The 27,004-nt window shown below is 38.7% G+C and overlaps 2 protein-coding genes and 1 non-coding gene across 8 annotated transcripts in view; all 3 read left to right on the forward strand.

Annotated features, from left to right (window-relative positions):
- PIK3C2A (phosphatidylinositol-4-phosphate 3-kinase catalytic subunit type 2 alpha) overlaps positions 1 to 18,948 on the forward strand; it is a 56,742-nt gene extending 37,794 nt beyond the window's left edge. For 5 of the 6 annotated variants that reach the window (XM_058158700.1, XM_058158710.1, XM_058158693.1 and 2 more), the window contains 13 exons: positions 618 to 710; positions 2,254 to 2,383; positions 3,181 to 3,317; positions 3,843 to 4,012; positions 4,770 to 4,926; positions 5,141 to 5,250; positions 6,485 to 6,692; positions 10,977 to 11,101; positions 12,812 to 12,929; positions 13,026 to 13,107; positions 13,442 to 13,551; positions 14,616 to 14,741; positions 15,742 to 18,948. In XM_058158700.1, coding sequence (XP_058014683.1) covers positions 618 to 710; positions 2,254 to 2,383; positions 3,181 to 3,317; positions 3,843 to 4,012; positions 4,770 to 4,926; positions 5,141 to 5,250; positions 6,485 to 6,692; positions 10,977 to 11,101; positions 12,812 to 12,929; positions 13,026 to 13,107; positions 13,442 to 13,551; positions 14,616 to 14,741; positions 15,742 to 15,924 — 1,749 coding nt within the window. In that variant the 3' untranslated portion in view covers positions 15,925 to 18,948. The remainder of the gene's footprint in view (positions 1 to 617; positions 711 to 2,253; positions 2,384 to 3,180; positions 3,318 to 3,842; positions 4,013 to 4,769; positions 4,927 to 5,140; positions 5,251 to 6,484; positions 6,693 to 10,976; positions 11,102 to 12,811; positions 12,930 to 13,025; positions 13,108 to 13,441; positions 13,552 to 14,615; positions 14,742 to 15,741) is intronic. The other variant, XM_058158719.1, reaches the window with a different exon arrangement.
- A 2,617-nt stretch (positions 18,949 to 21,565) lies between these two features.
- On the forward strand, positions 21,566 to 25,994 carry RPS13 (ribosomal protein S13). Its single transcript, XM_058158750.1, has 6 exons — positions 21,566 to 21,667; positions 22,293 to 22,341; positions 23,496 to 23,574; positions 24,345 to 24,514; positions 25,078 to 25,178; positions 25,813 to 25,994. Exons 1-6 carry the CDS (start codon positions 21,645 to 21,647, stop codon positions 25,844 to 25,846), a joined length of 456 nt encoding a protein of 151 aa, XP_058014733.1. The 5' UTR covers positions 21,566 to 21,644; the 3' UTR covers positions 25,847 to 25,994.
- Positions 25,630 to 25,721, forward strand: LOC131189426 (small nucleolar RNA SNORD14). Its single transcript, XR_009153033.1, has one exon. It is a non-coding gene; the product is annotated as a small nucleolar RNA SNORD14 (small nucleolar RNA).
- Positions 25,995 to 27,004: the final 1,010 nt, after the last annotated feature.

Genomic DNA, 27,004 nt, shown 5'->3' on the forward strand with positions numbered 1-27,004 from the left:
CAGGTCCAGTCCATATTTCTTCTTCCCTCTTAAAGCTCTCTCCCAGCCGTGTCACTGGGCACATCACTGAGTAATTTCCTCTTTAATGAAACTGGCTGCCTCTGTCTTTCCTCAGTGCTGTCTTTCCTCAGTGTTGGGAGTTGCCAGTCATTCCTCCTGAACATATTCCTGAATATATGGTAACTTCTAAGTTTTAAAATGTTCCTGTTTAATTCTGAGGAATCCGGATTCTCCTCTGTTTAAAGACTTCTAAACTGGCCCTGGTGACAGACTTCCTTGTTTTTGATGTTGTTTCCACTTGAAGGAATAGCTAGTATATTACTACCTGTAGTAGGTTTAATTAAACCATTTGTTTTAATGTAAAGTGCCTACATATTTGGAATACCAGGGCCTTTTATGTTACCATCTTGTAGTTGTGTACATTCTAATTTAATTGTTTTATTACTATTATCATCATCATCATCATTACTATTACTACTATTACTATTATTATTATTATCATCATCATCATCATCATTATATGAGAAATTGAGCAAAACCAAACTTAGAACATTTATCATTTCTATTTGTAACCTTTTGGTTTATATAATATGTACTATGTTTTTTACCTTTGACAGGCATGTTCCTATTTCAGTTCTAATGCAGTTCCTCTTAAAATTGCTTTGGTGAACGCAGATCCTATGGGAGAAGAAATTAATGTAATGTTTAAGGTACATTTTTTGTTTCAATGACAGATATTTCCTCTCCAGTGCTGTAAGTAGTATTAATTCCATGGGGGAAAATGTTCTGACTTTTTATGGTCATAAAGAACCTTCTGAATGCTTTAGGCATTTTTAGGGAGAATTTGCACATGTTAAATGAATGTTCAAGTATTTCTAAAATCATCTTTCTCTCTCTCTCTAATGATTTCCATTTAGAACCATTATGAGAGGTTTAAAATGTTTTGTGACAGTAAGGTACTATTCTGTTAAATCTTGTTTTGTAATTAATTTTTGCCCTTATCTGCCACTGAATTTTGTATTTGATACCTTTTTGCATGTATTTTACAATATTGGAAAAATAGGGTATTCCTTTTGAATGAATTGATGAAAAATTGCCACATTAATGATAATTATAAAACAAAACAGACAGCTCTGGAGGGAACAGACTTTACCTAGTCATTTAATAGGATCAGCATGCTGCCTGCCTTGGTTATAAGAAGCATTTCAGATATATGTTCTTTACCTATGACATATTTTCATTCATGCTTTCTCTAGTTTATACTAAATACTATTTCATAAATGAAGCTTGAGTTTCTCAATATGATAATTTTCAAATAAATTGTTTTGCAGTATAAGTAGTCCTGGATTTACAGCCAGTTATTCAGTGACTGTTCAATTATGATAACACTGAACAAGTAATTTATGATCAGTTCTCGGGATTATTATTATTATTATTATTATTATTATTATTATTATTTGCATTTATATCCCGCCCTTCTCCGAAGACTCAAGGCAGCTTACACTATGTCAAGCAATAGTCTTCATCCATTTGTATACTATATACAAAGTCAACTTATTGCCCCCCAACAATCTGGGTCCTCATTTTACCTACCTTATAAAGGATGGAAGGCTGAGTCAACCTTGGGCCTGGTGGGACTTGAACCTGCAATATTGCAAGCAGTTGCTGTTAATAATAGGCTGCATTAGCCTGTTGCGCCACCAGAGGCCCTTATGCCATCCCAGCACCCCCAGGGGCTTGTGATTCATGTGCTTGACAACTCGATTACACTTGAGAAAATTGTAGCATTGCATAGCAATACAATTGTCATTTGCAACCTTTCCTGCTGTCTTCCCAAAAGCAGAACAAATAGCAAAGTCATTCCTATAGATTGATTTTACTCCCACCACTTTTTCTCCCAAGGAGTAGTACTGCTCACACACACACAAAACACAGAGACACATTTGCTTACCCATGCTTGTGCTGGGCCACAGCACCCATTCTTATTATAAAGTGGAGAGAAATAAGGTATTAGCAGACTTTGCTGAAGAAAGTGAATGAATTTCCTAAGACATACAGTCTGCAGGTGGCTCACCTTGTCCTATACTGTTAAGACCTAGACAATTGACAATAGAAAAGAAACGCTAAATTAAGTATCCCAGATCAGTTTCTGCTGTTGTGTTAACATATAATAAAATAGGTGGAACTGACCTTCTTTGAGCCTGTCCTGATAACATTCTTTTCTCTAATTTGTGACTTTTGTTTTTTTCTTAGGTTGGAGAAGATCTGCGCCAGGATATGTTAGCGTTGCAAATGATAAAAATCATGGATAAGATCTGGTTACAGGAAGGACTGGATTTGAGGATGGTTATGTTCAAGTGCCTTGCAACTGGCAAAGATAGAGGTAGAGGTTTAATTTTCTGTCTTGTATTATCTTACATGCAATGTTAAAGCTTTGTCTGACTACTGTCACAATTTCTGGCAGGAATGGCAGACCCAATATCATTATTGTGAAACTTGTTTCTCAGATGCCATATATTTGCTAAGCAGCCCAGAATACAATAGCCATAAAACAATCTGCATTAATTGAACTGCCTAATATATTTGCAAAATCCATCTGCTGTTCTAGAATACTGTAAGAAGTCCGCTGCTAGTATACAGAATGTTGAAGAATGTTTACTTTTTTTATTTGTCCATTTTAAATATCAAGTTGATTTGTCTACAGCAGGTGGCAGCAGCTAACTGATGGCTGATTTCCAAAAACATAGGATTTGAAAGGGAGTCCATGTGGAATCCCAGACTGTAAACTTGGAAATTAAAAAAAAAAAGTCTCATAAGATCAGTCATAAAATACTTCCGTGCTATTTCCAGAAAAACTAAAATCTATAAAGTAACCAACTTAAAGGAGACATTGTTCCATTTTATAGTTGATTTAAGAATAAAAGAGGATTTGTCAGGTTTTTGTACAGTTAACAATTTTTAAATTGAATTGTTGAATTATTTTACAATGTAGTTTGTTTTACAATGTAGTTTTCATTTTAAATGCAAAGAATAGTATAATAATCTATCTTGGCAAGCAATTTCGATTTAGAAACTTAAAGGTTTTAAGTTAAATATTTTTATGTTATACATAGTAATGTATTATAGATTTGTATTATAGATTTTTTAAATACACATTAACTTTTGCTGATTGATTTAAAGGAATGGTAGAACTTGTTCCAGCTTCAGATACTCTTAGGAAAATTCAAGTGGAGTATGGAGTGACAGGATCCTTTAAAGATAAGCCTCTTGCAGAATGGCTAAGAAAATATAACTCTACAGAAGAAGAATATGAAAAGGTAAATTATTTAAAATTTCCAAATAGGAACTTAAGAGAATGATAATAGTAGTATGTTACCTGTTGTGAGCTAACTCTGTCTGGAACTCATTCACATGTCATATTTAATAATTAAATACCGGACAGTTCTACCTTAAGTAGGTCAACTGGCATGACAATTCCAAGTTAAATCTTTGAGACAGCTGAAAGTAATGGGAATCTTGCATTTAAATGACATGGTCAGTGCTTAGTAAATCACAGACAGATGATTTTAAAACTTTGCCTCTCCACTTGCATGGAATACTAGCTTCTAAGATTTTCTATTTTTCATCTATCTGAACTATAGGATTTAAAAGTCAGGTAATTATATTATCTGGTTAATGATTTTCCCCCCAAAGAACTGCTATTTAATCATAACTTTGAAACACTCTAAAATTATATTGTTCTTCAAAATGTTTCTGCTATTGCCGCTGAACTCTGAATACTAAAACAAGGTGCTTTTATTCAAACTTTATAGTGAAAATATATTTAATTTTGTCTATTTTAGGCTTCTGAAAATTTCATTTATTCCTGTGCTGGATGTTGTGTGGCTACCTATGTCCTAGGTATTTGCGATCGCCACAATGATAACATAATGCTTCGAAGTACAGGACATATGTTTCATATTGATTTTGGAAAATTCTTGGGCCATGCTCAGATGTTTGGAAGCTTTAAGAGGTATGAAACTATGAGGAAATTAAAATGTTCCACTGCTGTAATTTGAAAACATGGCAATTATAATGCACCATTTAGAAGAACATAATGGCTGTAACTTTTGTCATGTTGTGTTAACTCTTGTTTCTACCACATTGAAGGTGTCTAGTTGTGATTTTTCTGTTATGAAATATTTTCATAAAACTGGTAAAGGAATTATGTGTCTCCATAATGTCAACCACTGTTTTTATTGTTTTCTTAAATTTTGTTTTACAATATTGATGCTTTATATTAAAATGGGAACTTTATTTCTGAAGCATCTTTGCTCAATTGGGAATCAAAAGTATTAAACCATAAAAGCCAGATTTGCTAAGTAACAATGATATACATTTACAGCAGTGCTTCCTACCAACAGTTTGAACAAGCAAATATTTTCGTCTTGCTTCACAAATTCCCTGTATTGGGGCAGGGTATAAGTTTTTTATGAACTATCTTTAGCCAAATATTGTTTTAGAACATTCCAACATCTGAGGTATCAAATAATTCACATGTTTTTTGGAAACATCTTAAAAATTTGTTCATTGAGATTGACTTGTATTTGCTGTTGATTTTCATATGTGTGCAGAAACAAGTTGTACATTTTACCTTTGCAAAATACCTCAGTTATACATTTTACCTTTTACCTCAGTTTTAGAGTTTCTCAATTTCAAAAAATGTTATGCGTGGCTACATGCAGGATGCAGTATTTAAAAACAAATTTTTATTTTCTATTCTTTGAAAGGGATCGGGCTCCTTTCGTGCTGACATCAGATATGGCTTACGTTATCAATGGTGGAGAAAAGCCCACAATTCGTTTCCAGCTTTTTGTTGATCTCTGCTGCCAAGCTTATAATCTAATCAGAAAACAAGCCAACCTTTTCCTTAATCTGCTGTCACTGGTAATGTTTCTATATGTCACTGATGTTAACAATAAAATAGGCTGTGTTTTAAAACAAAGAATACAATTATGTTCATACTTAATTTCAATTTAAGGTTCTGAATAGCATCTGTAAATCTGGAAAGTGTTTTTTTAAAAATAAATGCTTGTTTATATACAAGTAAGTATTGTACAATTTCTTATTGAAAAAGTTACTGTATCTGTTCATTTTACAGATGATGTCTTCTGGCTTGCCAGAACTTACTGGAGTTCAAGATCTCAAATATGTCCAAGATGCTCTTCAGCCCCAAACTACTGATGCTGAAGCTACCATTCTCTTCACAAGGTACTACACAAATAATTTTAAAATCTTGTTTCTTGCACGTGCCTATTGCTTGTAGCTAAGGTTAGAGACTTGATTAACTTCCAGGAAGAAAGATTCTACCTATTTGTCCCTATCTTTATGCAACTTAACACCTGGTTTGCACATTTGGGTGCATAGGGGACTAATGTACCCTTCCTTATTTTGCCCATGAGCTTCACTGGTAGGTTTCTGGGTACAATTCAAGATGCTAATGACAACGATAAAGCACTTCATTGCACCGGGCTGTATTATTTGCCTAACTCTAGTTAGTGCTGCCCATTGCAAGAGGATGTATAGGGTGGATATGCTCCAAGTGCCTTTTTTTCAAGAAGGGTCAGTTGATGGGCCTTTTAAAAGTGCTTATTTGGTTGCTGAGTCTGCCCTTTAGAGTTAACTTTTCTGGAGATGCAGGTGACCCTGACCTATTAGCCTTTCATGGAGCCATGAAAACCAGATTCTTCTATGCACTGGGCAAGACAGTAATTCAACTTGTTCTGTTGGGGGAGAGAGTGTCTTGTACTCAGCCTCTGTTATGGTTCGGTTTTTATTTTGGTTTTATATTGGTGGAGTTCTGATTGTTTGGGTTTTAAATTGATGTACACTGCTGAGTTTTCAAAGTCACAAGTTTGGCAGTTTATAAATTCTGTAAATAGACAAGCGAAATGTTAATGTAAATCACTTTTGCTAATGAAAGGGTATGCAGGTAATCTTCATTTAATCTACATTAATTCAGTGACCATTCAAAGTTACCATGGTGCTGAATGAGGGGGACTTGTGATAGGTTTTCATAGTTGTGGCAATTGCAGCATCCCTGAGGTCCCATGGTCACAATTTAGATGTTTGATTGGCTTGCAATTATCATACCACAATGTCCTGCAGATCTAAATACTCATTGTTAGTTGGTTCTGGGAGGTGTGATGAATGCCAAACAAATTTTTCCATAAGGTCTAATGTAGTGAGTCTCAAGGCATCAACAAGTTTAGTTTGCGTGTCGAATACCAAACAAACAACGAGTACTGGGACAACATTTTCTCATCAAAATGTATCAAGTACCAAATTTGACGAGTTTCAAAGCAGTCGAGCAGTTGAGTACTGTACTAAGAATTTGAACTGTGAAGTGATCCTTCATATTCTTATTGCAATTAAAGTTGTAAGAAACTCAAAGATACTGGCACACTTGTAATATATGAAATTAATATTCTTTGTTTATTTTTAGGCTAATTGAATCAAGTTTGGGAAGTGTTGCTACAAAGTTCAATTTTTTTATTCACAACCTTGCTCAACTGCGTTTCTCAGGGCTGCCTTCTAATGATGAGCCAATCCTATCTTTTTCACCCAAAACATACTCACTCAAACAAGATGGACGTATCAAAGAAGCATCTGTTTTTACCTACCACAAGAGATACAATCCAGATAAATATTATGTAAGTTTATGAATTATATTTTGATTCAGCATGATTTCCATAGCTTCCTTCCTTCATTTATTTATTTATTTATTTATTTATTTATTTATTTATTTATTTATTTATTTATTTATTTATTTATTTATTTATTTATTTATTTATTTATTTATTTATTTATTTATTTATTTGATTTTTATACCGCCCTTCTCCCGAAGGACTCAGGGCGGTGTACAGGCAACAATAAAATACAGACACTACAGTATACAAATTTAAAATGCAAGTTAAAAAATTTATTATAATTAGCCTAGAACTTTAAGAATTTATAAAAACCAAAACCCCATTTAAAATTAGTAAAAAATTTAAAATCGATAAAATTTATGTAATTTAAAATTTAAAATTTAAAATTTAAGCCAGCCCCGCGCGAATGAAAAGATGTGTCTTCAGTTCGCGGCGGAAAGTCCGAAGGTCAGGTATTAGGCGTAAGCCCGGGGGAAGTTTGTTCCAAAGTGTGGGAGCCCCCACAAAGAAGGACCTTCCCCTGGGGGCCGCCAGCCGACATTGCTTGGCGGACGGCACCCTGAGAAGTCCCTCTCTGTGAGAGCGTACGGGTCGGTGGGAGGCATACGGTAACAGCAGGCGGTCTCGTAAGTACCCAGGCCCTAAGCCATGGAGCGCTTTAAAGGTCTTAACCAACACCTTAACGTGCACTCGAAAGGCCACAGGTAGCCAGTGCAGTCTCCGCAGGAGCGGTGTTACGTGGGGGCTACGCGAAGCTCCCTCTATCACCCACGCAGCTGCATTCTGGACTAACTGCAGCCTCCGAGTGCACTTCAAGGGGAGCCCCATATAGAGAGCATTACAATAATCCAAGCGAGAGGTAACGAGCGCGTGAGTGACTGTGCACAAGGCATCCCGATCAATGAAGGGGCGCAACTGCCGAACCAGGCGAACCTGGTGGAAGGCCCTCCTGGCGACGGCCGTCAAATGATCTTCAAACAACAGCCGTTCATCCAGGAGGACACCTAAGTTGCGCACCCTATCCTTTGGGGCCAATAACTCGCCTCAAACAGTCAGCTGCGGCTGCAGCTGACTGAATCGGGATGCCGGCATCCACAGCCACTCCGTCTTGGAGGGATTAAGCTTGAGCCTGTTTCTCCCCATCCAGACCCGTACGGCTTCCAAACACCGGGACAGCACTTCAACAACTTCATTGGGGTGGCCCGGGGTGGAAAAGTACAGCTGAGTGTCGTCAGGGTACAGCTGGTAACTCACCCCGAAGCCACTGATGATCTCACCCAACGGCTTCATATAGATGTTGAACAGAAGGGGCGAGAGAATCGACCCCTGCGGCACCCCACAAGTGAGGCACCTCGCGGTCGACCTCTGCCCCCCTGTCAACACCGTCTGCGACCGGTCGGAGAGATAGGAGGAGAACCACCGATACACGGTGCCTCCCACTCCCAATCCCCCCAACCGGCGCAGCAAGATACCATGGTCGATGGTATCAAAAGCCGCTGAGAGATCTAATAGGACCAGGGCAGAGGAATAACCCCTGTCCCTGGCCCTCCAGAGATCATCCACCAATGCGACCAAAGCTGTCTCCGTGCTGTATCCGGGTCGGAAGCCGGACTGGAACGGGTCTAGATAGACGGATTCATCCAGGTACTGGGGTAGCTGTCGCACCACAGCATTTCTCTACAACCTTCGCAACAAAGCGAAGGTTGGAGACTGGACGGTAATTACCCAAAATAGCTGGGTCCAAAGAGGGCTTCTTGAGGAGGGTCTCACCACCGCCTCTTTCAAGGCGGCAGGAAAACCCTTCCAACAAAGAAGCATTGATAATCCTCTGGAGCCAGCCTCGTGTCACCTCCTGAGTGGCCAGTACCAGCCAGGAAGGACACGGGTCCAGTAAACATGTAGTGGCGTGAAGCCTCCCCAACAACCTGTCCACGTCCTCGGGAGCCACAGGGTCAAACTCATCCCAGACAGGCTCAACAAGACGTGCCTCCTCTCCCTCGCTTGGATCATCCCAATTTCGGTCCAGACCATCCCGGAGCTGAGCGATTTTATCGTATAGATAACCACTAAACTCCTCGGCATGTCCCTGCAAAGGGTCATCCCGCACCTCCTGATGAAGGAGGGAGCGGGTCACCCGAAACAGGGCAGCCGGGCGGTTATCTGCCGATGCAATGAGGGTGAAGGCGTAGGAACGCCTCGCCTCCCTCATTGCCACCAGGTAAGTCCTAGAATAGGACCTAACTAGTGTCCGATCAGCTTCGGAACGACTGGACCTCCAGGTGCTCTCTAGGCGTCTTCTCCGGCGTTTCATCTCCCTCAGCCCCTCAGAGAACCAAGGGGCCGGACGAGATCTGCGCCGGGTCAGAGGCCGCAAAGGCGCGACACGGTCCAGGGCCCCAGCTGCGGCCTGTTCCCAGGCCGCGACTAGTTCCTCAGTCGTGCCGCGGGCCAGATCCTCAGGGAATGGCCCAAGCTCCGTCAGGAACCTCTCAGGGTCCATCAGGCGCCTGGGACGGAACCAATGTATAGGTTCCGTCTCCCTGCGATGGTGGGTGGCGGTTCGGAAGTCTAGGCGAAGGAGAAAATGATCGGACCATGACATAGGTTCTGTTACTAAATCACCTAACTCCAGATCATTTAACCACTGTCCAGAGATATAAATCAAATCCAGCGTGCCTCCCCCCATGTGTGTAGGGCCATCATTTACTCGAATCAGGTCCAAGGCCGTCATGGAAGTCTGGAACTCCCGAGCTGCAGTCGATAACAAGCCAGCTGATGGTAGGTTGAAATCCCCCATGACTATAAGTCTGGGGGTCTCAACCGCCACCGCGGCAAGTACCTCCAACAGCTCGGGCAGGGCTGTGGTCACGCAGCAAGGAGCCAGGTACGCGATCAACAAGCCCAACTGATTCCTATGGCCCCACCTCACATAGAGGGATTCACAGCCGGCAATCTGAGGAACAGTGGCCTCCCTCGGCTCTAGATCTTCCTTAATAACAACCGCCACCCCCCACCCCTACCTTGGGCCCTCGGCTGATGAAATGCTCGGAAACCTCGAGGGCAAAGCTCAACAAGGGGAACCCCCCCTCTGGGCCCAACCAGGTCTCCGTAATGCCCATAAGATCCGCGGACTCCCCCTGAATAAGATCACAAATCAGGGGAGCTTTATTAGCCACGGACCGGGCATTACATAACATCAACCGAAGATCCAAGCTCTGAGGATCATGGCCGCCCGAGGAACGGGTAGGAACTGAGGGGCCGGAGCACGTGATCGCTTTCAGACATCGAACACGTGCTCCCAACTCTCGATACGGCCCCCCCCCTCCGCCATATCTGCCTCTCCCACTAACCACACAAATGGAACCACACTTATCATCAGGAACCTCACCCTCCCCTAATTTGCTTTTGCTTTTGCTTTTGCTTTTGCTTTTGCTTTTGTTAATTTGCTTTAACCGGCATATTTTCACACGTATCCCATTATAGCAGGAATTTCAGATTCTGATGTTGGAGTGCAACTTGTCCATGCATGAATCAAACCATATTGAATGCAGTAATATCACTGAAGGAATATCTGCTTTAACAGTTGTTCCATAAATTAATGATACTTAAGTCTTGGAAATGACTAAGGAAGTTTAGGGTTTTTGAACCGGAAGTCCTCAGACAATGACCATTTTGTTCAACAATTATTCAATTATTCAGAGTTACAGCAGTGCTAAAAAGATGCTATTTATACCTGGTCCTTGAAATTATAGCTATTGTAGCACCCCCATAGTCACAGGTTCAAAATTCGGGTGGTTGGAAGCTCTCTCAGGACTGTAGAAGCATTACAGGCTACATCTCCTCCCACACATATTTCCCCCTTCAGAATGGTTCTGTTTCAGTCGGGTTTGATGACTCAGTTGCGAGGTTGGAGTGGAAAAAATATTAATGGTTGCAACACCTAGTATTGAAATAATTGTATTCAAAGCAAGCATATCAAGGCTATGATATTGTCATGATACGTCAACCCACTCCTTCTGGTTTGTAAACCATGACTGAAGGCGCAAAGCAAAGGCTGAGAACCATGCTACTGGCATTGCTTTTTTTTTCATGGAATGATTAGAAATAAATATAAGGGTGTGGCCTTTTCAAGTCTGGTCATGTCAGCCCGCCCTCCCCGATCCGCAATTCTGGGGGTTGAAATCTTACCACATCTGCAGAGCACAAGTTTTGGAAAGATTATAACACAGGATTACAAAAGTTAAACTTTTTAATAGTCAGTGAAATATTTGCTTTTTTCTTTGGCAGATCTATGTGGTCAGAGTTTTGAGAGAGGGGAAAACTGAACCCACATTCATTTTTCGTACATTTGATGAGTTTCAGGAGTTTCACAACAAGCTTGGGATACTATTTCCTCTTTGGAAATTACCAGGGTATGTGTCAAAATTTTGTTTTGGGGGATTTTTTTTTTACATGTCTAAAACCTATTTAGATGTTTAAGAGATTACCACATTGCACATTAGAGTATTTTCTTAATGAAGTACATGAGAAAAGCACCCTGCTTTGGGGTTACTTATTCATTTACTCTGTTTATATATCAGCTGTACCTACATGAAGCCCTGAACATTTCAACAATACATATAGTGCTCAGGTTAGGACTACTTGTTGAGCAACTGTTCAGTTTACAATGGTGTTAAACAAGGGTGATTTAGGGCTGGTTCTCAGAGTCTCGGCCATCACGGTACCCCTGCGGTTACATATCTGCAATCTGGGTGCTTGGTGCCCATTGCAATTGGGACATATCAGTGAGCTGTAATCACATGACCATGATCTTTGACATTCCCTGCTGGCTTCCCACAAACAGGTGAAGGAGAGGCTGCATCTAGGATACTCTTGAGATTTTCCCATTTGTATTTCCCATTTCAGTCACCTTGTAGGGGAGATGAGTGGCAAAAAATTCAATAAAAATAAAATTAAATAAATTTTGGATAGATCTACATATACTGGAAACACCTTAGCTGATTGCCAAAAAATGAAAGTACATACAGTATAAATGCATGAGAAGACATCTGTGCTGAGCCATCCAGAAAAAGTAACTCCTTCAATGCTTCATGGAGCAATACTTCATGAAGTAATGCTTTAATGCCTTGTATTGCCCTAGTCCCATGATGTCAAACATATGGCATGCATGCCACAGGTGGCACGCGGGGCCATATCTTTTTTTTTTTAAGACAAGTTTTATTTTTAAAAAATTCCTTTCGTCATACATATTTTATGAACAGAGTGTTGACTAGGTCACATCTTATACATAATCAAAATAATCATTATAATGTATCTTAATCTTCCCAGTTTTTTCAATATTTATCTCTTTTGTGTATCCTTTATCACAAATTTATCATTTTTCTCCATCTCTTCTTATTTCAACTTCTGCCATATTATTTTCTTTCCATCGTTTTTTATCATTTTCAATTTTATATTTAAATAACATCACTTTACATCTTACGCTTCTTCTCAATTATAATTATTCCAGTTGTTTACATTCTTTCTTCATTTCCGGAGCCATATCTGTGGGCACACGAGCGTTGCCTTAGGTCAGCTCCAGCGCACATGCACGCACTGGCCATTTTCAGGCCTTCCGGAAGTCGGGAAACAAACCATTTCCAACCTCCAGGGGGTTGGGGGAGGCCATTTTCTCTCTCCCCAGGCTCCCAAGAAAGCCTTTGGAGCCTGGAGAGGGTGAAAAATGGGCCTTCTGGGCCCACTGGAAGTTGGGAAACATGTCTTTCCAGCCTCCGGAGGGCCTTGGGCGGGGGGAGGCCGTTTTCGCTCTCCCCAGGCTCCAAAAAAGTCTCTGGAACCTGGGGAGGACGAAAAACGGGCCTACCCGACCCACCAGTAACCTTTTTGCTGTACTGTGCCAAAAGCGTAGGGAGTGTGGCGGGGGAGGTTGCATGTGCATGCACGGGGGGCATGGAATTATGGGTGTGGGCACACACGCATGCAACCTCCCCATTCCCCGCACTCCCCACGCTTTTGGCACGCGACAGCAAAAAGGTTAGTCATCACTGCCCTAATGTATATGATTGCTTTTACTTTTTTTGCCTCAATAAAAATGAAGTAACTATTTACCTCTGTTATTGTAGCTTTCCTAGTAAGATGGTTCTAGGAAGAACTCACGTAAAGGATGTAGCAGCCAAGAGGAAAGTAGAGCTAAATAGCTACATACAAAGTTTAATGAATGCATCAACAGAGGTATCGGAGGTAATTCTTGACAGTACCTGCAAAATATTTAAATTATTTTATATATAGTCTGTATGACAGATAGCTCATATTGAAATTTTATCTTTCCCAACCTAGTGTGATCTTGTTTATACTTTCTTCCATCCCTTACCTCGTGATGAAAAAGCTGAAGGAATTGATGGAATAACTAGATGTACAGGTAAGAATATGGTTGCACTGTTTAATTAGTATCCTAAGTAGCACAATTTTTTCAGTGAACTCTGAAGCCTCTTCCATGTGGAGTTCCCACAGAATACAAAGATATACAATGCAAATTGTGTTAAATCATTAGAACTAGGAATGGAACATTCTGGAGAACTCTGGGACATTCTGTTTCCCTTGGATACATTTTGAACATTCTCCCAGACCATCACATTCTGCGGCAGTTTGGTAATTTCTGAAAGAATTATTACATAAGGTGTACTACATAAACTGTAATGATTGAGAGTGACTGGTCCAAAGTCAAAATGAAATGTTTATTTGTTTGTTTTTAGATGTAGGCCCTTCAAGTCCTACCTCAGGCAAAGTAGGAGGAGAAGTTAAGTTGTCCATCTCCTATAGAAATAAGACTCTGTTTATCATGGTGATGCACATTAAAGATTTGGTAAGTATATATATGTGGTTTACATTTAAATAATTACAGTATGCTTTATTTATGAATTATGAGATTGTATTCCAAAACCAAGATGCATATCTTTCTGGGGGCTAAGGAAATAGGGCTCAAGTAATATGAGGACTATATTCCACAAAATAGTGAGGCAGTAGAATAATAAAATCACAAATTAAACATAGCAAAATCATTACTTCTATTTCATTAAAATTAAATATAATTAATATTGTTACTCTCCAGTCAGGTATTTAACACTTCTTCTATCATATTAAAAATAACAATTGGTACAACTTTGGAGAAGTGAATCAAAACTTTCAGGGACAACATGCAGCCCCAGGGCCTTGGGGTCATGTACCTGAATTCTTAAGGAACCCTGATATATTGTACAAAATAATAGCAACAAAGCAATAAACAATAATACAATTTATTTGTTTATATTTATTTATTTAAAAGATTTATAAGGCCACTCTGGGCATTTCACAACAACAATAAAACTGTAAAAACCATAAAAAGCATGCAACAAAAACTAAAAATCCGATGCCCCAATCAACAGCTCAGGGTACTCCAATAACTCTACATAGGCTGCACCACATTATTCCAGTGCCTGGGTAAAAAGCCAGATTGTTATGGGCTTCCAGATGGCTAAGAAGGCGAGGACCTGCCAAATTGCATAAGGTATTGGCAGCCACAGAAAAGATATACTTTCTAAGTCCTATTAAATAGCATTATTTCAGATACCCAATATTTGATCTAGATATACAGTACTTTCAGGGAGAGGTGGTCCCCCAATTATAAGATATAATTGTCCCATAAGCATCATCATCACCATATTTATAACATCTGGTAAAAGTTTGGTCCTAAGTGATTTGAAGCTTTTATCCTTTTTTAAAAAAAGGGATTGTAAATTATTGCAGTCATCCTGAAGAAATCTGTCTATGTGATTGCTAAGACTTGATGACATATAATTAAATATAGACATTAAGCACTCCCCTTGCTCTCTTTAAATATGATTGTCCTTGTTTTTACTTTTAAAAAAAAATGTGTGTTCTTTTTGTTAGATTACCGATGATGGTGCAGATCCTAACCCATATGTAAAGACGTATTTGCTTCCAGACATGCATAAAACTTCTAAACGGAAAACCAAAATATCACGGAAAACTAGAAATCCAACATTCAATGAAATGGTAAGCTGAAATAGTTAGTAGTTTTTCAAAGCAAAACGTAATATAGAAACCATCCATTGAGGGATAAATAAACAATAGGAATATAGGTACACTTCAGTTAACACCCATCAATTCGGTGACTGAAATTACAATGGTGCTAAACGAAGGGACTTATGATTGATCCTTAAAGTTCTGGCCATTGCAGTGCCCCCACAATCAGGTGAACAAAATTTGGACATACTAGGACTCATCCACGTTTATGACCGCCTTTTGGTTGCTTGCCTACCCAACTCCTACCATTTACCCCTGCTGCCCAGTCCTGCCCACCATGTCTGCCACACCACGTGCCACTACACCAGTGATGGGTTGCCTTCGGTTTAGACCGGTTCTATAGAACCGGTAGTAAAACCGGCGGGAGGCTCCGCCCACTGACCCAAATGTCATCAGAACTCTTCTGCGCACAGAAGAGCGCGCACATGCGCAAGCAGAGCATGTGCACACAGGCACGATACGAACCAGTAGTAAAGATAAGTAGAACCCACCCCTGCACTACACTACCAGTCAGGGGCTTCTTTGTGTGCCTTCTTTTGCGCTAGTGCTTCCTAAGGTTTCTGTTCGTGCACCAGCCAAGACCTTCTTTCATGGAAAAAGGCTCTGGTTGGAAGGATCCTTCTTTCATGCCAAGGCAGCTAGTGCCTTCTTTGACGCGGTTTCTTTTTTTTTAAAGAAGGCAGCACAAGTAGATCCTGGCCAGCACAGCAGTGTGGGAACAATACAGCTGGGTTGGGGGAGTTCAAGACGAGGCAGCCCCTCACTTTACCAAGACTCAGGGATGGGAGGGACCAAGCCGGGAACAGCTTGAACTGGAGTGATTCCTCAGATGCTATTAATGGGATTTGGTTAACAATAGCAACTATTGGGACTATTGGGATTGCTATCACGACACCCTAAACTTTACTGATATTTTGTAAACTTCCTTGTCTTGCACCACTTCTGAATTAGTGTTGTTGTTTTTTAATAGCTTGTGTACAGTGGATATAGCAAAGACACACTCAAGCAAAGGGAACTTCAGCTAAGTGTACTCAGCGCTGAATCTCTGCGTGAAAACTTTTTCCTGGGTGGTATCACTCTTTCTTTAAAGGATTTTAACTTAAGCAAGGAGACTGTGAACTGGTACAGGCTTGCTGCTGCACCATACTTATGAACCTGACAACTTGCAGAGCTGAAGATACGAACTAAATAATCCTAACTCCATTTGTATATGATCACTTTTTCTCTACTTGAAGATAATCCATACACTTTAGCTTGAAACACTGCAATTTGGTGGATTATAGTTGGACCAGCCTTAGCAAAACTTTACACAAGACTTCTGGCAAGTCATCTGCTTTATGCTTTAACTGCAATAATATCTAAGCATTGATGTATATGAATTGTATAAATGTAATACTTGTTATAAATGCAGTTCTGAATATGAAGAAATGTTTCAAGTTCAATATGAGGGGGTTATCCTGAATTCATTTCAATCCCATTTGAATTATTTGCCTTTTGATATACTACAAACTTTATAATTTGATATACTGCAAAATCTTTATAATTATAAAGATTTTATAATTCTGCTCTCAGCATATACAGCAGCACAGTTTAAAAACATGATCATGACAAAATTATTTTTCAGTCTGTTAAAAGGGAAGCCCAAATAGAAGGATAGAAATTCAGGATAGCATTTAGCCTTATGACTCATAAAGTTTCTTAGAGGCCATTATTAGAATGTGTGCCAATAATTGAAATTAAATTATAAATAATGGTGCCTTATTTTGCTGCTTATACCTCATTTCTAATATTCAAAATATTTTCCAGTGCTAAAAGTTAAACTTGCTAAAAATGCTTATGTGGTTCACTATATAAATTCTTTATTTCCCCTTTCAATTTAGGTCCGCTTTAGGTCAGATTCATAAAAAAAAATCTTACCAGGTTTATGAACTACAAGTACTGTATAAATGCAGCTGCAATTGATTTTACACCATGGTTTTCTATAAAGCACTGCATTTCTTTTAGGTAGATATATGGGCTATAAAGAGCAATGATTTTGGATTACAAAGTAGAAGTCCCATAAAGCACAATTTCTATTAATATCATGTGAATTAAAAATATGCGTACTGTAGAAAAAGGCCAAGTATAAATTGCACTAGCTATTGGATAGTGAAATTGACATAGTGACCATTAAAGCTAACATTTAGATTTTTTTCATGAGTAGTAAGGGAATAATCCACAAAGCATTTTATTTCAATGAAAATTGATTTGCCATTAGTAAAGTTAATAAAAGATGCTGTGTATGAGGTATGGTTGATTGTGTTTTAAATTCATTTCTTTAATTTGTATCCAGCTAATTTGTAACAATTGGAAAAAGCTGGGTATAATTGCAATTTACTAATACCAATATTTTTTTAAAAAAAGCTCTTTTAGGAATTTTATTAATGTTCCCCAAAATGGTTAATGTTGAAACCCAAATACTTTAGAATAAAGATACAGACTGCTAAATTAAAAAAAAAAACATGATGAATTAATTATAGTATAGACTGTGTGTGACAATCTATTGCAGGCAATTAAACGAAAGTATGATATTAGTTAGCCATTAACCTGAGGTGCTGAAATGTTCATAATCGACTGTAAAATAAAATTTTGGATTCTTCGGTGTTAAAACTGCATTGTGATTAATGGAAGATACTTAACATTTTTAGAAGAGTTTATTAGTTATAATATGTTAAATATGTAAGTTGTAAGCTATAAACTAATTAGATTGTATTTCCTGCTCACTTGATGCTTTTTGAGATGTATTCCATTCCATCAACAAAACCACAAGTCATATAAACACAGGGAAGTAGGCTACTGTTTTTGTGAAACGTTGCATTAGATTAACTGTAAAGCAATATATACTGCTTTTTTGCAGTCTGTAACTACAGCACAGTGTATCACAGCACAAATCTAGAGATTTAAAGAAAACCTTTAGTGACGGTGGTTTGCAGCTGTAGTTCTTGGATGTTGGTTAGAATATATGCTGCACCTTATGGGTAGTATTTGCCATTAGTGCATCCTGTGCCTTTGCCCACCATCACAATTTCTCAAAATAACTCCACAATGGATAAAGTTCTTCAGGTACATTCTTATAAAAGTGTTTTTCAGTTATCATTTAACATGTAAAGGAACAACATTAATTTTGCATCTCTTTCAAAGTATTTATATTTGTGTGATATACAAACAAAACTGTTCCTTTTAAAAAAAAATAATTCAGATATTTAAACTGACATACAAAAGGGTAAGAGGGGATAATCACAACCAGATAGAACACTTTACTAATCCATGTTTTTAAAGTGTGGTCTCATGGCATTTTTATACTTTGTGAATGAAATTAAATTCTATGCACAAAATGTGGACTGCAGCTAGAAGTCAATTTGTGTTTGTACAATTACTTCAACATTTTGAGGAAAACATCTTGCTATAAGAAAAGCAACCTCCGTATTTTCTGTACTAAATAATTAGTTGTGACTTTGCACTGAAAATTTTTATACTGCCTTTTTATGGCCTATATACGTATATATAAAAAGCATGGGAGATCTTTGGTATTTCTCTATTTTTAAAATGATCCAGAAATGTTACTATCTTGCCTTAAATTTGATTACTTTTTCCAGGATACAATTAGCTTTTAAACTGAAGAAATATTTCTAAAATCTGCAAAATATTGTTCACTGTGTAATATGGATTTAATAGGTAACCTTATCAGTGGGCTAAAGTTTAAAGCTTCCACATATGGGGGAAAAATTACACCATTCTCACAATCTATAGGAATTTAATATTCTATGTTTGGTATTCTTAGTACTGTGATTAACAATTTGGCAAAGGTTTATAAATAATAAAATGCATCAGAAGTAAATGTGGATGTTTGCCTTTGTCTTTTTCTCTGTAAGAACCAAATACTTTAGCTATATTACATTGAGAGCTAATAAAGATGTACATTATTTCTATCTAAGCCTAAACCCAAAATATTTGGGTTAAATGTGACTCCATAACTGTCCTACAATTATATTAAATACTATTTAATAAAAAAAACATTGTGCCTCTTGTTTTCCAAATTCACTAATTTGTATGTTTGAATCAAGAAACATAAGTGCAAACATTTCAGTCAAATCTATTCCACTGAGCATTTTAATAAAGTAGCTTCAAATATTAACTACCGTATATACTCGAATATAAGCCGATCCGAGTATAAGCCGAGGTCCCCAATTTTACCCCAAAAAACTGGGGTAAACTGGGGACTCGAGTATAAGCCGAGGGAGGGAAATGAGGCAGCTACCGGTCAGGGAAAGCCTCCCTCCCTCAGCCGAGAAGGCTGGCGGCTCCCGCCCGCCTCTCACTGCACCGCAGGGCTTCCCCGCGCTAATGCAAAAGCCCGCCAAGTTTGCACCATCCGGTATAATGTGAAAGAAACGAAAAAAAACAAAACTCGAGTATAAGCCGAGGGGACGTTTTTCAGCACAAAAAACGTGCTGAAAAACTCGGCTTATACTCGAGTATATACGGTATATTTTTATGTTGCCTCTTTGTTTTTTCTTACTCCTAAATCTTTGATCTGTAGGCCTGTTAATCCTAGTACTTACTATTCAAGAATACAGCATATATTATAAGTTAAATTTCATGTACTTGGACAAGATTAAATCATTTCAAGAATTACTGTCAATCACTGAACATCCAATGTGTTTCACATAAGAAACACTAAATGGAAAGAAAAAGGAAAATATGCCAGCCAACTATATCATCTTTGTTTCCAGTAACTCTTGCAGGCCCTTCTGAATTTCCTTTAAAAATAAAAATACAGAGTTGCTCCAGTACATTATTTGTTTGAATTTTTTTCTGCCTATGTAGAGCAAGGTAAGTTACAAGAATGCTGGGGAGCATTCTTCAATGTTGCACAAGATGAGGGGCGGGAATGGCCAACTGCTGCTCATTATGCACAACTGAAAATGGTAAAATTGAGAACCTTTTAAGATCTACAGATATCTGAAGATCCAATCTTAGGATACACGTACAGGTAGTCCTTGAGTTACGACCATAATTGAGCCCAAAATTTATGTTGCTAAGTGAAACATTTGTTAAGTGAGTTTGCCCTATTTTATGACTTTTTTTGCCAGTTAAGTGAACATTGCATTTAAGTTAGTAACACGGTGGTTAAGTGAATCTGTATTTCCCATTGATTTTGCTTGTCAAGATGATTGCAAAAGATAATATGATCTCAGGACACTGCAACTGTCATATGTATGAATCAATTGCCAAGCATCTGAATCGTATGACCATAGGGATACAGCAATGGTCCTGTGAAAAACGGTCATGTCACTTTTTTCAGTGCTGTTATAACTTTGAACAGTCACTAAATGAACTGTCATAAGTCGAGGACTAGCTGTATGTTTAATATGTGACAATTAGCCACAACAGCCTTCCTGTTGAAGACTACTTCAGCTTCAATCACAACAATACACGAGCACAAAATAGATTTAAACAATGTGAACCACTCCAATCTTGATTGCAGAAAATGACTTCAGAAACAGTTGTTAATGCCTGGAATGCGCTACCTGACTCTGGTCTCTTCCCAAAATCCCCAAAGCTTTAACCAAAAACTATCTACTATTGACCTCACCCCATTCCTAAGAGGTCTGTAAGGGGCATGTATAAGAGCACCAATGTGCCTACCGTTCCTGTCCTATTGTTTTTTTTTCTTTTCTTCTTCCTATATATATGCTTATACCTCCTTATATTTACTCATATATGTGTTTATATACTATATAATCTTTTTGTATGATACCTACATATATTGTTGTGACAAAATAAAATAAATAAAAAAAATAAAATATATGGTTATATATCGTATAGTTATTTCATGCTTATGCTTATATATAATGATGTGACAAATAAATATAAATAAATAAAAAATGATGCAATGTTAGGTGGCGGCTGATGAGCTTTTTCTTAAGTGCACAGACTAAAAAACCAAATCGCTGTAAGAAACTGTCCAAATGCATTTTGGGTTGCAGCACAAGTGAAATTTTATTTATTTAATCAGATTTACGTGGTGACATTTGCCGCTTCAGACAGGTACATCCTCCTTTCCCCTCCACGTTTTGTTGTTGTTAGTTGCAAAGTCGTGTCCGACCCATTGCGACTCCATGGACAATGTTCCTCCAGACCTTCCTATCCTCTACCATCCTCTAGAGTCCATTTAAGCTCATGCCTACTGCTTCAGTGAGTCTCCAGTTAGTCCTGTGATGGCAAACCTGTGGCACGCGGCGCCCTGTGGCCACGTGAGCCGTTACCCCAGTTCAACTTTGCTGCGCATGCACACACACCTCCCACCAGCCAAGTGGTCTTCGGATCTCTGCTGCACATGGCGGGCATGGGCTGCATGCGGGGGAGCTGCGTGCAGATGTGCATGTGGGGGAGTGCGTGCAGATGCACAGGGATGGGGCACATGCAGGGGACCTGCAGGCACACGCATGGGGGGGCGGGCCGTGTGCGGGAGGCTGTGGATGCATGCGTGGGGATCATGTGCGGAGGCCGCGCACACATTGCATTTTGGGGGTTCAGGTGCTTTGGCTACTCGATCCGGAAAAGGTTAGCCATCACTGAGTTAGTCCATTAGTAAAACAAATGAATCCGAATCGGACCCAATTGGAACCACGTCCCAGCCAGCTCCCTCAACGAAAACGAAAGCCTTAAGAAAGGAATGCTGGGAGATGTAGTTCATCAACCGGCGGAAGAGCCGCTCTGAATAGCCTCCCACGAAACCGGAAGTCTTTTCCTTTCTGCCTGGAATGTCACTTCCGGCGGAAAGAAAGACTGCAAGGCTGCCTTCCTCGCTTCTTTCTTTTCGGCGCCATCATGGGTCGCATGCACGCACCCGGGTGAGTTGGCCGAAACCAAGGCCTTGGCGGGAGGATCTGAGGAGGGCTTGCGGGAACGGCCGCCATTTCTTCTTCTCGCAGTTTTGTGACCTGTTTCAGGAGCTTCGCTTCTGTTGTTTGGGATGTGGTGGGGGGGCAGATGAAGGCTTTCGTTTAGAGGCCAACTTCGTCGAGAACCGCGGGGACCGGCACTCAATTCCTTAATGACCCCCGTAGAGTCGCAGACGAGAGGCGAGTTGCCGGGCCTCAGTGTAGCGCTCGCTCTCTCGCTCATGCCATGTTTTCAACGAAACATCCGGGACATCTCTTAACAAAAGGCTCGGGCGGCGCTGCTTATAGGAGATGGGGGAAATAAGTGCGAACGTTGGAGGCGACAGCGCAGTACATTCCCTGTACTCGTGCAATATTTTTTATTTTATTTTCTCGGTCGGGTAAAATCAAAATCTATGCAGCTGTTGCAGTTCTGAAAGTTTGGCTTCTTCGATCCAACCTGACAGGGTTGGTAATGATTTACGTGCTGCCAATCCTAGATTATTACCGTTTCAAGCTGCTTAGTATCCTACAGCGAACTGTACGTTTGTCACATTTTTTAAAATATGCTTATCTTTGTCTTCTCCTTCAATAGAAAGGGTCTGTCCCAGTCGGCCTTGCCTTACAGGAGAAGCGTGCCTACAGTAAGTATTGACCACAGTTATTCATCTTGCTTAGAAGATAGCTAGATAGAATTCTGTATTGGCCAAGTGTGATTGGACACACAAGGAATTTGTCTTTGGTGCATATACTCTCAGAGTACATAAAAAGACAAGATACATTTGTCAAGAATCGTAAAGTACAACACTTAATGATAGTCATAGGGTACAAATTAGCAATCAAATCATACTAGGAAACAATATAAATCGTAAGGATACAAGCATCAAGTTACAGACATACAGTCTGGGACTTGATTAACTTTGCAAAGTGAAGGATGCAACTTATTTGTAAATATCCCACAGTCTAAATTATTTTAAATGTATTTCCTACAGTGTTATTTTGATTTAACAGTTAAATAAAATAGCAATCTTGCAGTTAATTGGGAAAACATGATATATAGCTTACCGATTTCTTTAATCTTGAGTAAAAAAAGCTATCAAGTGTTAAAGACTAGCATTGAAAATGAGAACATAAATATTGAGCATCTCAAAGTGATCTGTTTGCATGCTACATTTTGAACAATTGCTGACAATCTTAATACTTTAGTATTTGGGATAATAGTTAACATAAAAAAACTAAGCTCAAACAGTTCCAAGCTCCCAGACAATTATACGCATGAGAAAATTAAAAAACAAAACTGATTACTCTTAAGCAGTTTTGTTAGTATATGGAAATAATTGAGCTACAATTTTCTTTTTGTAGTTTTAATTCATGATGTATGTACATGGGTCACACTTGCAGTTTAGTTTAGTTACAATCAGAAGCATTAATTTGGGGGGAAATATTTAGTTGACCAGATGACTACATAACATTGCAGTTTCATTAGTGTTGTGAAATTATACTCTTCTGTATTTTTACAGGGTTAAATCTGCTACTTCTAAAACCATAGTATCAAGAAATTGAATGAAATCAAAAGCTATGTAATTTGAAGGCATCCTACTTTTATTTTTCTTTTGACAGCTACAATTCTGTGTGAGGATGTAATAAGGGACACTTTAGCACTTTTTAAACAATTCTCTTTACCTAGAACTTTTATGTTTTACTTTTGTTATTTTTGCAATTTGAAACAGCATAATTGTGGTTGGATCAATTTGCTATCTATCTGAACTAGAATGGCTGATAATTAAACTTTTTTTAGTGGCTGAAACTTACTTCTGATGATGTCAAAGAGCAGATTTACAAGTTGGCAAAGAAAGGCCTGACACCTTCCCAAATCGGTATGTTGAAATAAAATGCTGTACTAATAGTAACTAATAATATATACATGAGGGCATATACATTGGTTCTTAGTTATAAGCCACATAGAGCTGCGGTCTCCACCCTTTATAGCATGGCGGCCCAGCTGGGGGGAAAAAGGAACTGGCCATGTAAAGGGTAGGACATAGTGCACGCAAGTGCCCGTCATTCGCACAAGTTAAGCTGGACACATGCGCTCTGGCCAGCCTCTTATGCACCCTGATTCCAAATAGGCCATAGCCTGCTAGTGGACTAGGGATTAGGGACCTCTGATTTAGAGTTTTGGGAGTCAGGTAGCCAAATAACCCATGTTATTGATTTGGTTTCCATCTTGAGAAACTTACCTTGGTTTATTGCCTGGCTAGAATATTCATAGTTTGAAGTATTTAAAAGTGTACCAAATGCTTTATTTATTGCAGGGGGTATAAGCTGGTATTCTGTCCAGTTAAGATATTTTTCTTCAATCAAGTTCTGATGGTTAATATAATTGAAATCTTAGAACCTAGGTTTTATTTAAGGTATTGGTGAATTGATAGTTTATTTAATGCCTCAAATATCATTGCTATTGCTGTATATTTTGTGGTTTTTACTTGATTGCCTTATGCAATCTGTAAACTGTCTTTTGCAAGACCTACAGAAGTCTTTCTTTTGTGATAGTTAATGCTTCTTGAATGTCCAAATGAATTAATATGTTTAAATTTACGGTACTTTAAAATTACAGTACTTCCCAAAATGCTCAATTTGGTTTCAGGTGTGATATTAAGGGACTCGCATGGGGTTGCCCAAGTTCGTTTTGTGACTGGTAACAAAATTCTGAGGATTCTTAAATCCAAGGGACTTGCCCCTGATCTCCCAGAAGATCTTTACCACTTAATCAAGAAAGCAGTTGCTGTCCGCAAGCATCTTGAGAGGAATCGCAAGGTAAAGTAGCAGAGTGTATTCCATCCTCAAGATTGAAATGGGACCTACAGTTATTCTAGAACAGTATTTGCTTTTGAAGAGGTAGTGCCTTTACAGTACATTAAATATTGGTTTATATCTAAGATCCTGGTGCTGGTGGAATATACACAATTGAACTATATTTTCACTAGATCTGCTCTCATGCATTAAGAGAAAAGAAATAAGCACAATGATTGATTACAAGAACTGCATTGTTATTGAAAGAAAATACAAAACAGATTTTTCCTAGGCTGTTTCCCAAAACAATATTTGAAAATATTTGTTTTTGTTGGAAGGACAAAGATGCCAAATTCCGACTTATTACATTACATTAAATATTGGTTTATATCTAAGATCCTGGTGCTGGTGGAATATACACAATTGAACTATATTTTCAGTAGATCTGCTCTCGTGCATTAAGAGAAAAGAAATAAGCACAATGATTGGTTACAATAACTGCATTGTTATTGAAAGAAAATACAAAACAGATTTTTCCTAGGCTGTCTCCCAAAACAGTATTTGAAAATATTTGTTTTTGTTGGAAGGACAAAGATGCCAAATTCCGACTTATTTTGATTGAGAGCAGAATTCACAGGCTGGCTCGTTACTACAAGACCAAGAGAGTACTCCCACCTAATTGGAAGTAGTAAGTATAGTTTGCTGTCAGTCACAATATGGGCATGTTGTTTAATGTTGGCAGTAGTTTTTGTTCTTCCGCTTAATGTTATAGAAATAAATGGCATTCATGTAAGGAATTCTGTTATTTTTGGCAATTTTTGGAACGTAGGTGTAGCAGTAGCTTTTTTGAAATACTTCCTACTATTCTGTATGTAAGTCTGTTGATTGTAATTAATACTTTTGGGGTATATTAAGATGCATTCAGATTACACCTGTTCAGAAGTTGCTGCTGATCTGAGCTGTGGAAAGCAGTATAGCAGATAAATATTGAGAGGAAATGATAGCAATAGCATTCAGATTTACATACCACTTCATTGTGCTTTACAGTGCTCTCTAAATGATATAAGTATTAAACCCATTAGTATGGCTACTGAGCTTTGCTTCAGGTTTTTTTGCACTTAAGTCCAATTCCAGGTTGCTCACTATGATGATAGTTTTCCAACCATTCGCAGTTTCCACCAGAAAGGTTTTTCCTTTGTGTTGGCTAGTCCTTCCTTGGATGTCTGAGTGAGCTGCCGTAGCTGATAAGTTTAAATGTAATCTTGTTGATGTCATCTGACCTCATTTTGATGAAGTTGCTAAATTATTGTTCTCTTTTGCAGCGAATCATCCACGGCTTCTGCTCTGGTTGCATAAAAATTCTTATTACAACCATGGGAACCTAAACCATCTTGTAATCGTGTTATGCCTACTTCAGAGTGATGTCATTGCTTTCTTATTTAAAATTGGAAGGATAAGTTAACACGTTTCCTACATCAATAAAAGCTTCTGGATTTTTTTCCCACTTGATAATATAATTTGAGTTCTTTAAAGCTGATGTCCTGCAAAAATTGTTGGTTTCCTATAAATTTACTAAAGGTTCTTATTAACTGTGTACACATTGAGTGTTGATGGAAACTTTTCCTATCAAATACAGGAGACAGCATTAATGAAAATGGATGGCTTGAAACTGCTTGAGGCCAAAATCAGAACTGCTTATATTTCTCAATTATATTTGTTTTCAGTTAGAGTAAATGGTGTTTGATGAAGAAGGACCAATTTTTCAAAATGCTGCTTTGCCCATATTGGGAGTTGGAAAAAATGGGCTTTTAGGATGAAAGTTGATTCTTTCAAAACAAGAAATATATGAATAGATTTTTCCTTTAATTTGGAAAAAGTGGATTTTTCTTTAATTAAGAATACAACAATGCTAATGGAGACAAGAGCCACTTATCTTTACCCCTTCCCTGGCTTATCTTTTAATGAAAAGAGAAGAGAATCAAGTAGGTTTCAGATGAACTAGTAGTAAAACTAATCAAATTGTTTTTAAGAGTAGATAGACAAATGTTATGAACTACAGATTAATTTAGTTAGTTAGGGAGAAAGCAATTGAATTACCATATTTTTCAGTGTATGAGATGCATTCCCCATCAGCACCACCAAAGTGGGTGGAAATGTCTTGTGTGTCTGTTGTCGAAGCTCCACCCACCCTTCAGCCTCATTGTAGCAAACAGCTTGGTCAGCTTCAGCACAGTCTGATTTAGTATGAGCAGCTGATTGGTGGTTGGATCTGCCTTCCAAAATACCACCTATCAGCTGTTCCAGGGTGCGGGGATTGCCGCCCATCGCTGTTGCCGCCTATCGCTGCTTCCGCGTGGCCCGTTTTCAGCCTGTTCCAGGTGGCAAGAATAGGCAGTGACGGTGGCAATGGGTGGTGTGATCCCCACAGTCTGGAACAGTTGGTAGGTGGTATTTCAGGAGGCCAATCCAACCACCAATCAGCTGCTCGTGCTAAATCAGGCTGTGGTGAAGCTT

The sequence above is a fragment of the Ahaetulla prasina genome, chromosome 1 (genome assembly GCF_028640845.1).
Source record: "Ahaetulla prasina isolate Xishuangbanna chromosome 1, ASM2864084v1, whole genome shotgun sequence".
In the NCBI taxonomy this organism is placed as follows: domain Eukaryota; kingdom Metazoa; phylum Chordata; class Lepidosauria; order Squamata; family Colubridae; genus Ahaetulla; species Ahaetulla prasina.

Excerpts from the sequence above, each read along its gene's own strand:
- RPS13 (XM_058158750.1), top strand. The coding sequence starts at position 21,645 with ATGGGTCGCATGCACGCACCCGG. Across the intron at positions 21,668-22,292 it reads GGTCGCATGCACGCACCCGG|AAAGGGTCTGTCCCAGTCGG; the intron begins GTGAGTTGGCCG and ends CTCCTTCAATAG. Across the intron at positions 23,575-24,344 it reads CCTGACACCTTCCCAAATCG|GTGTGATATTAAGGGACTCG; the intron begins GTATGTTGAAAT and ends ATTTGGTTTCAG.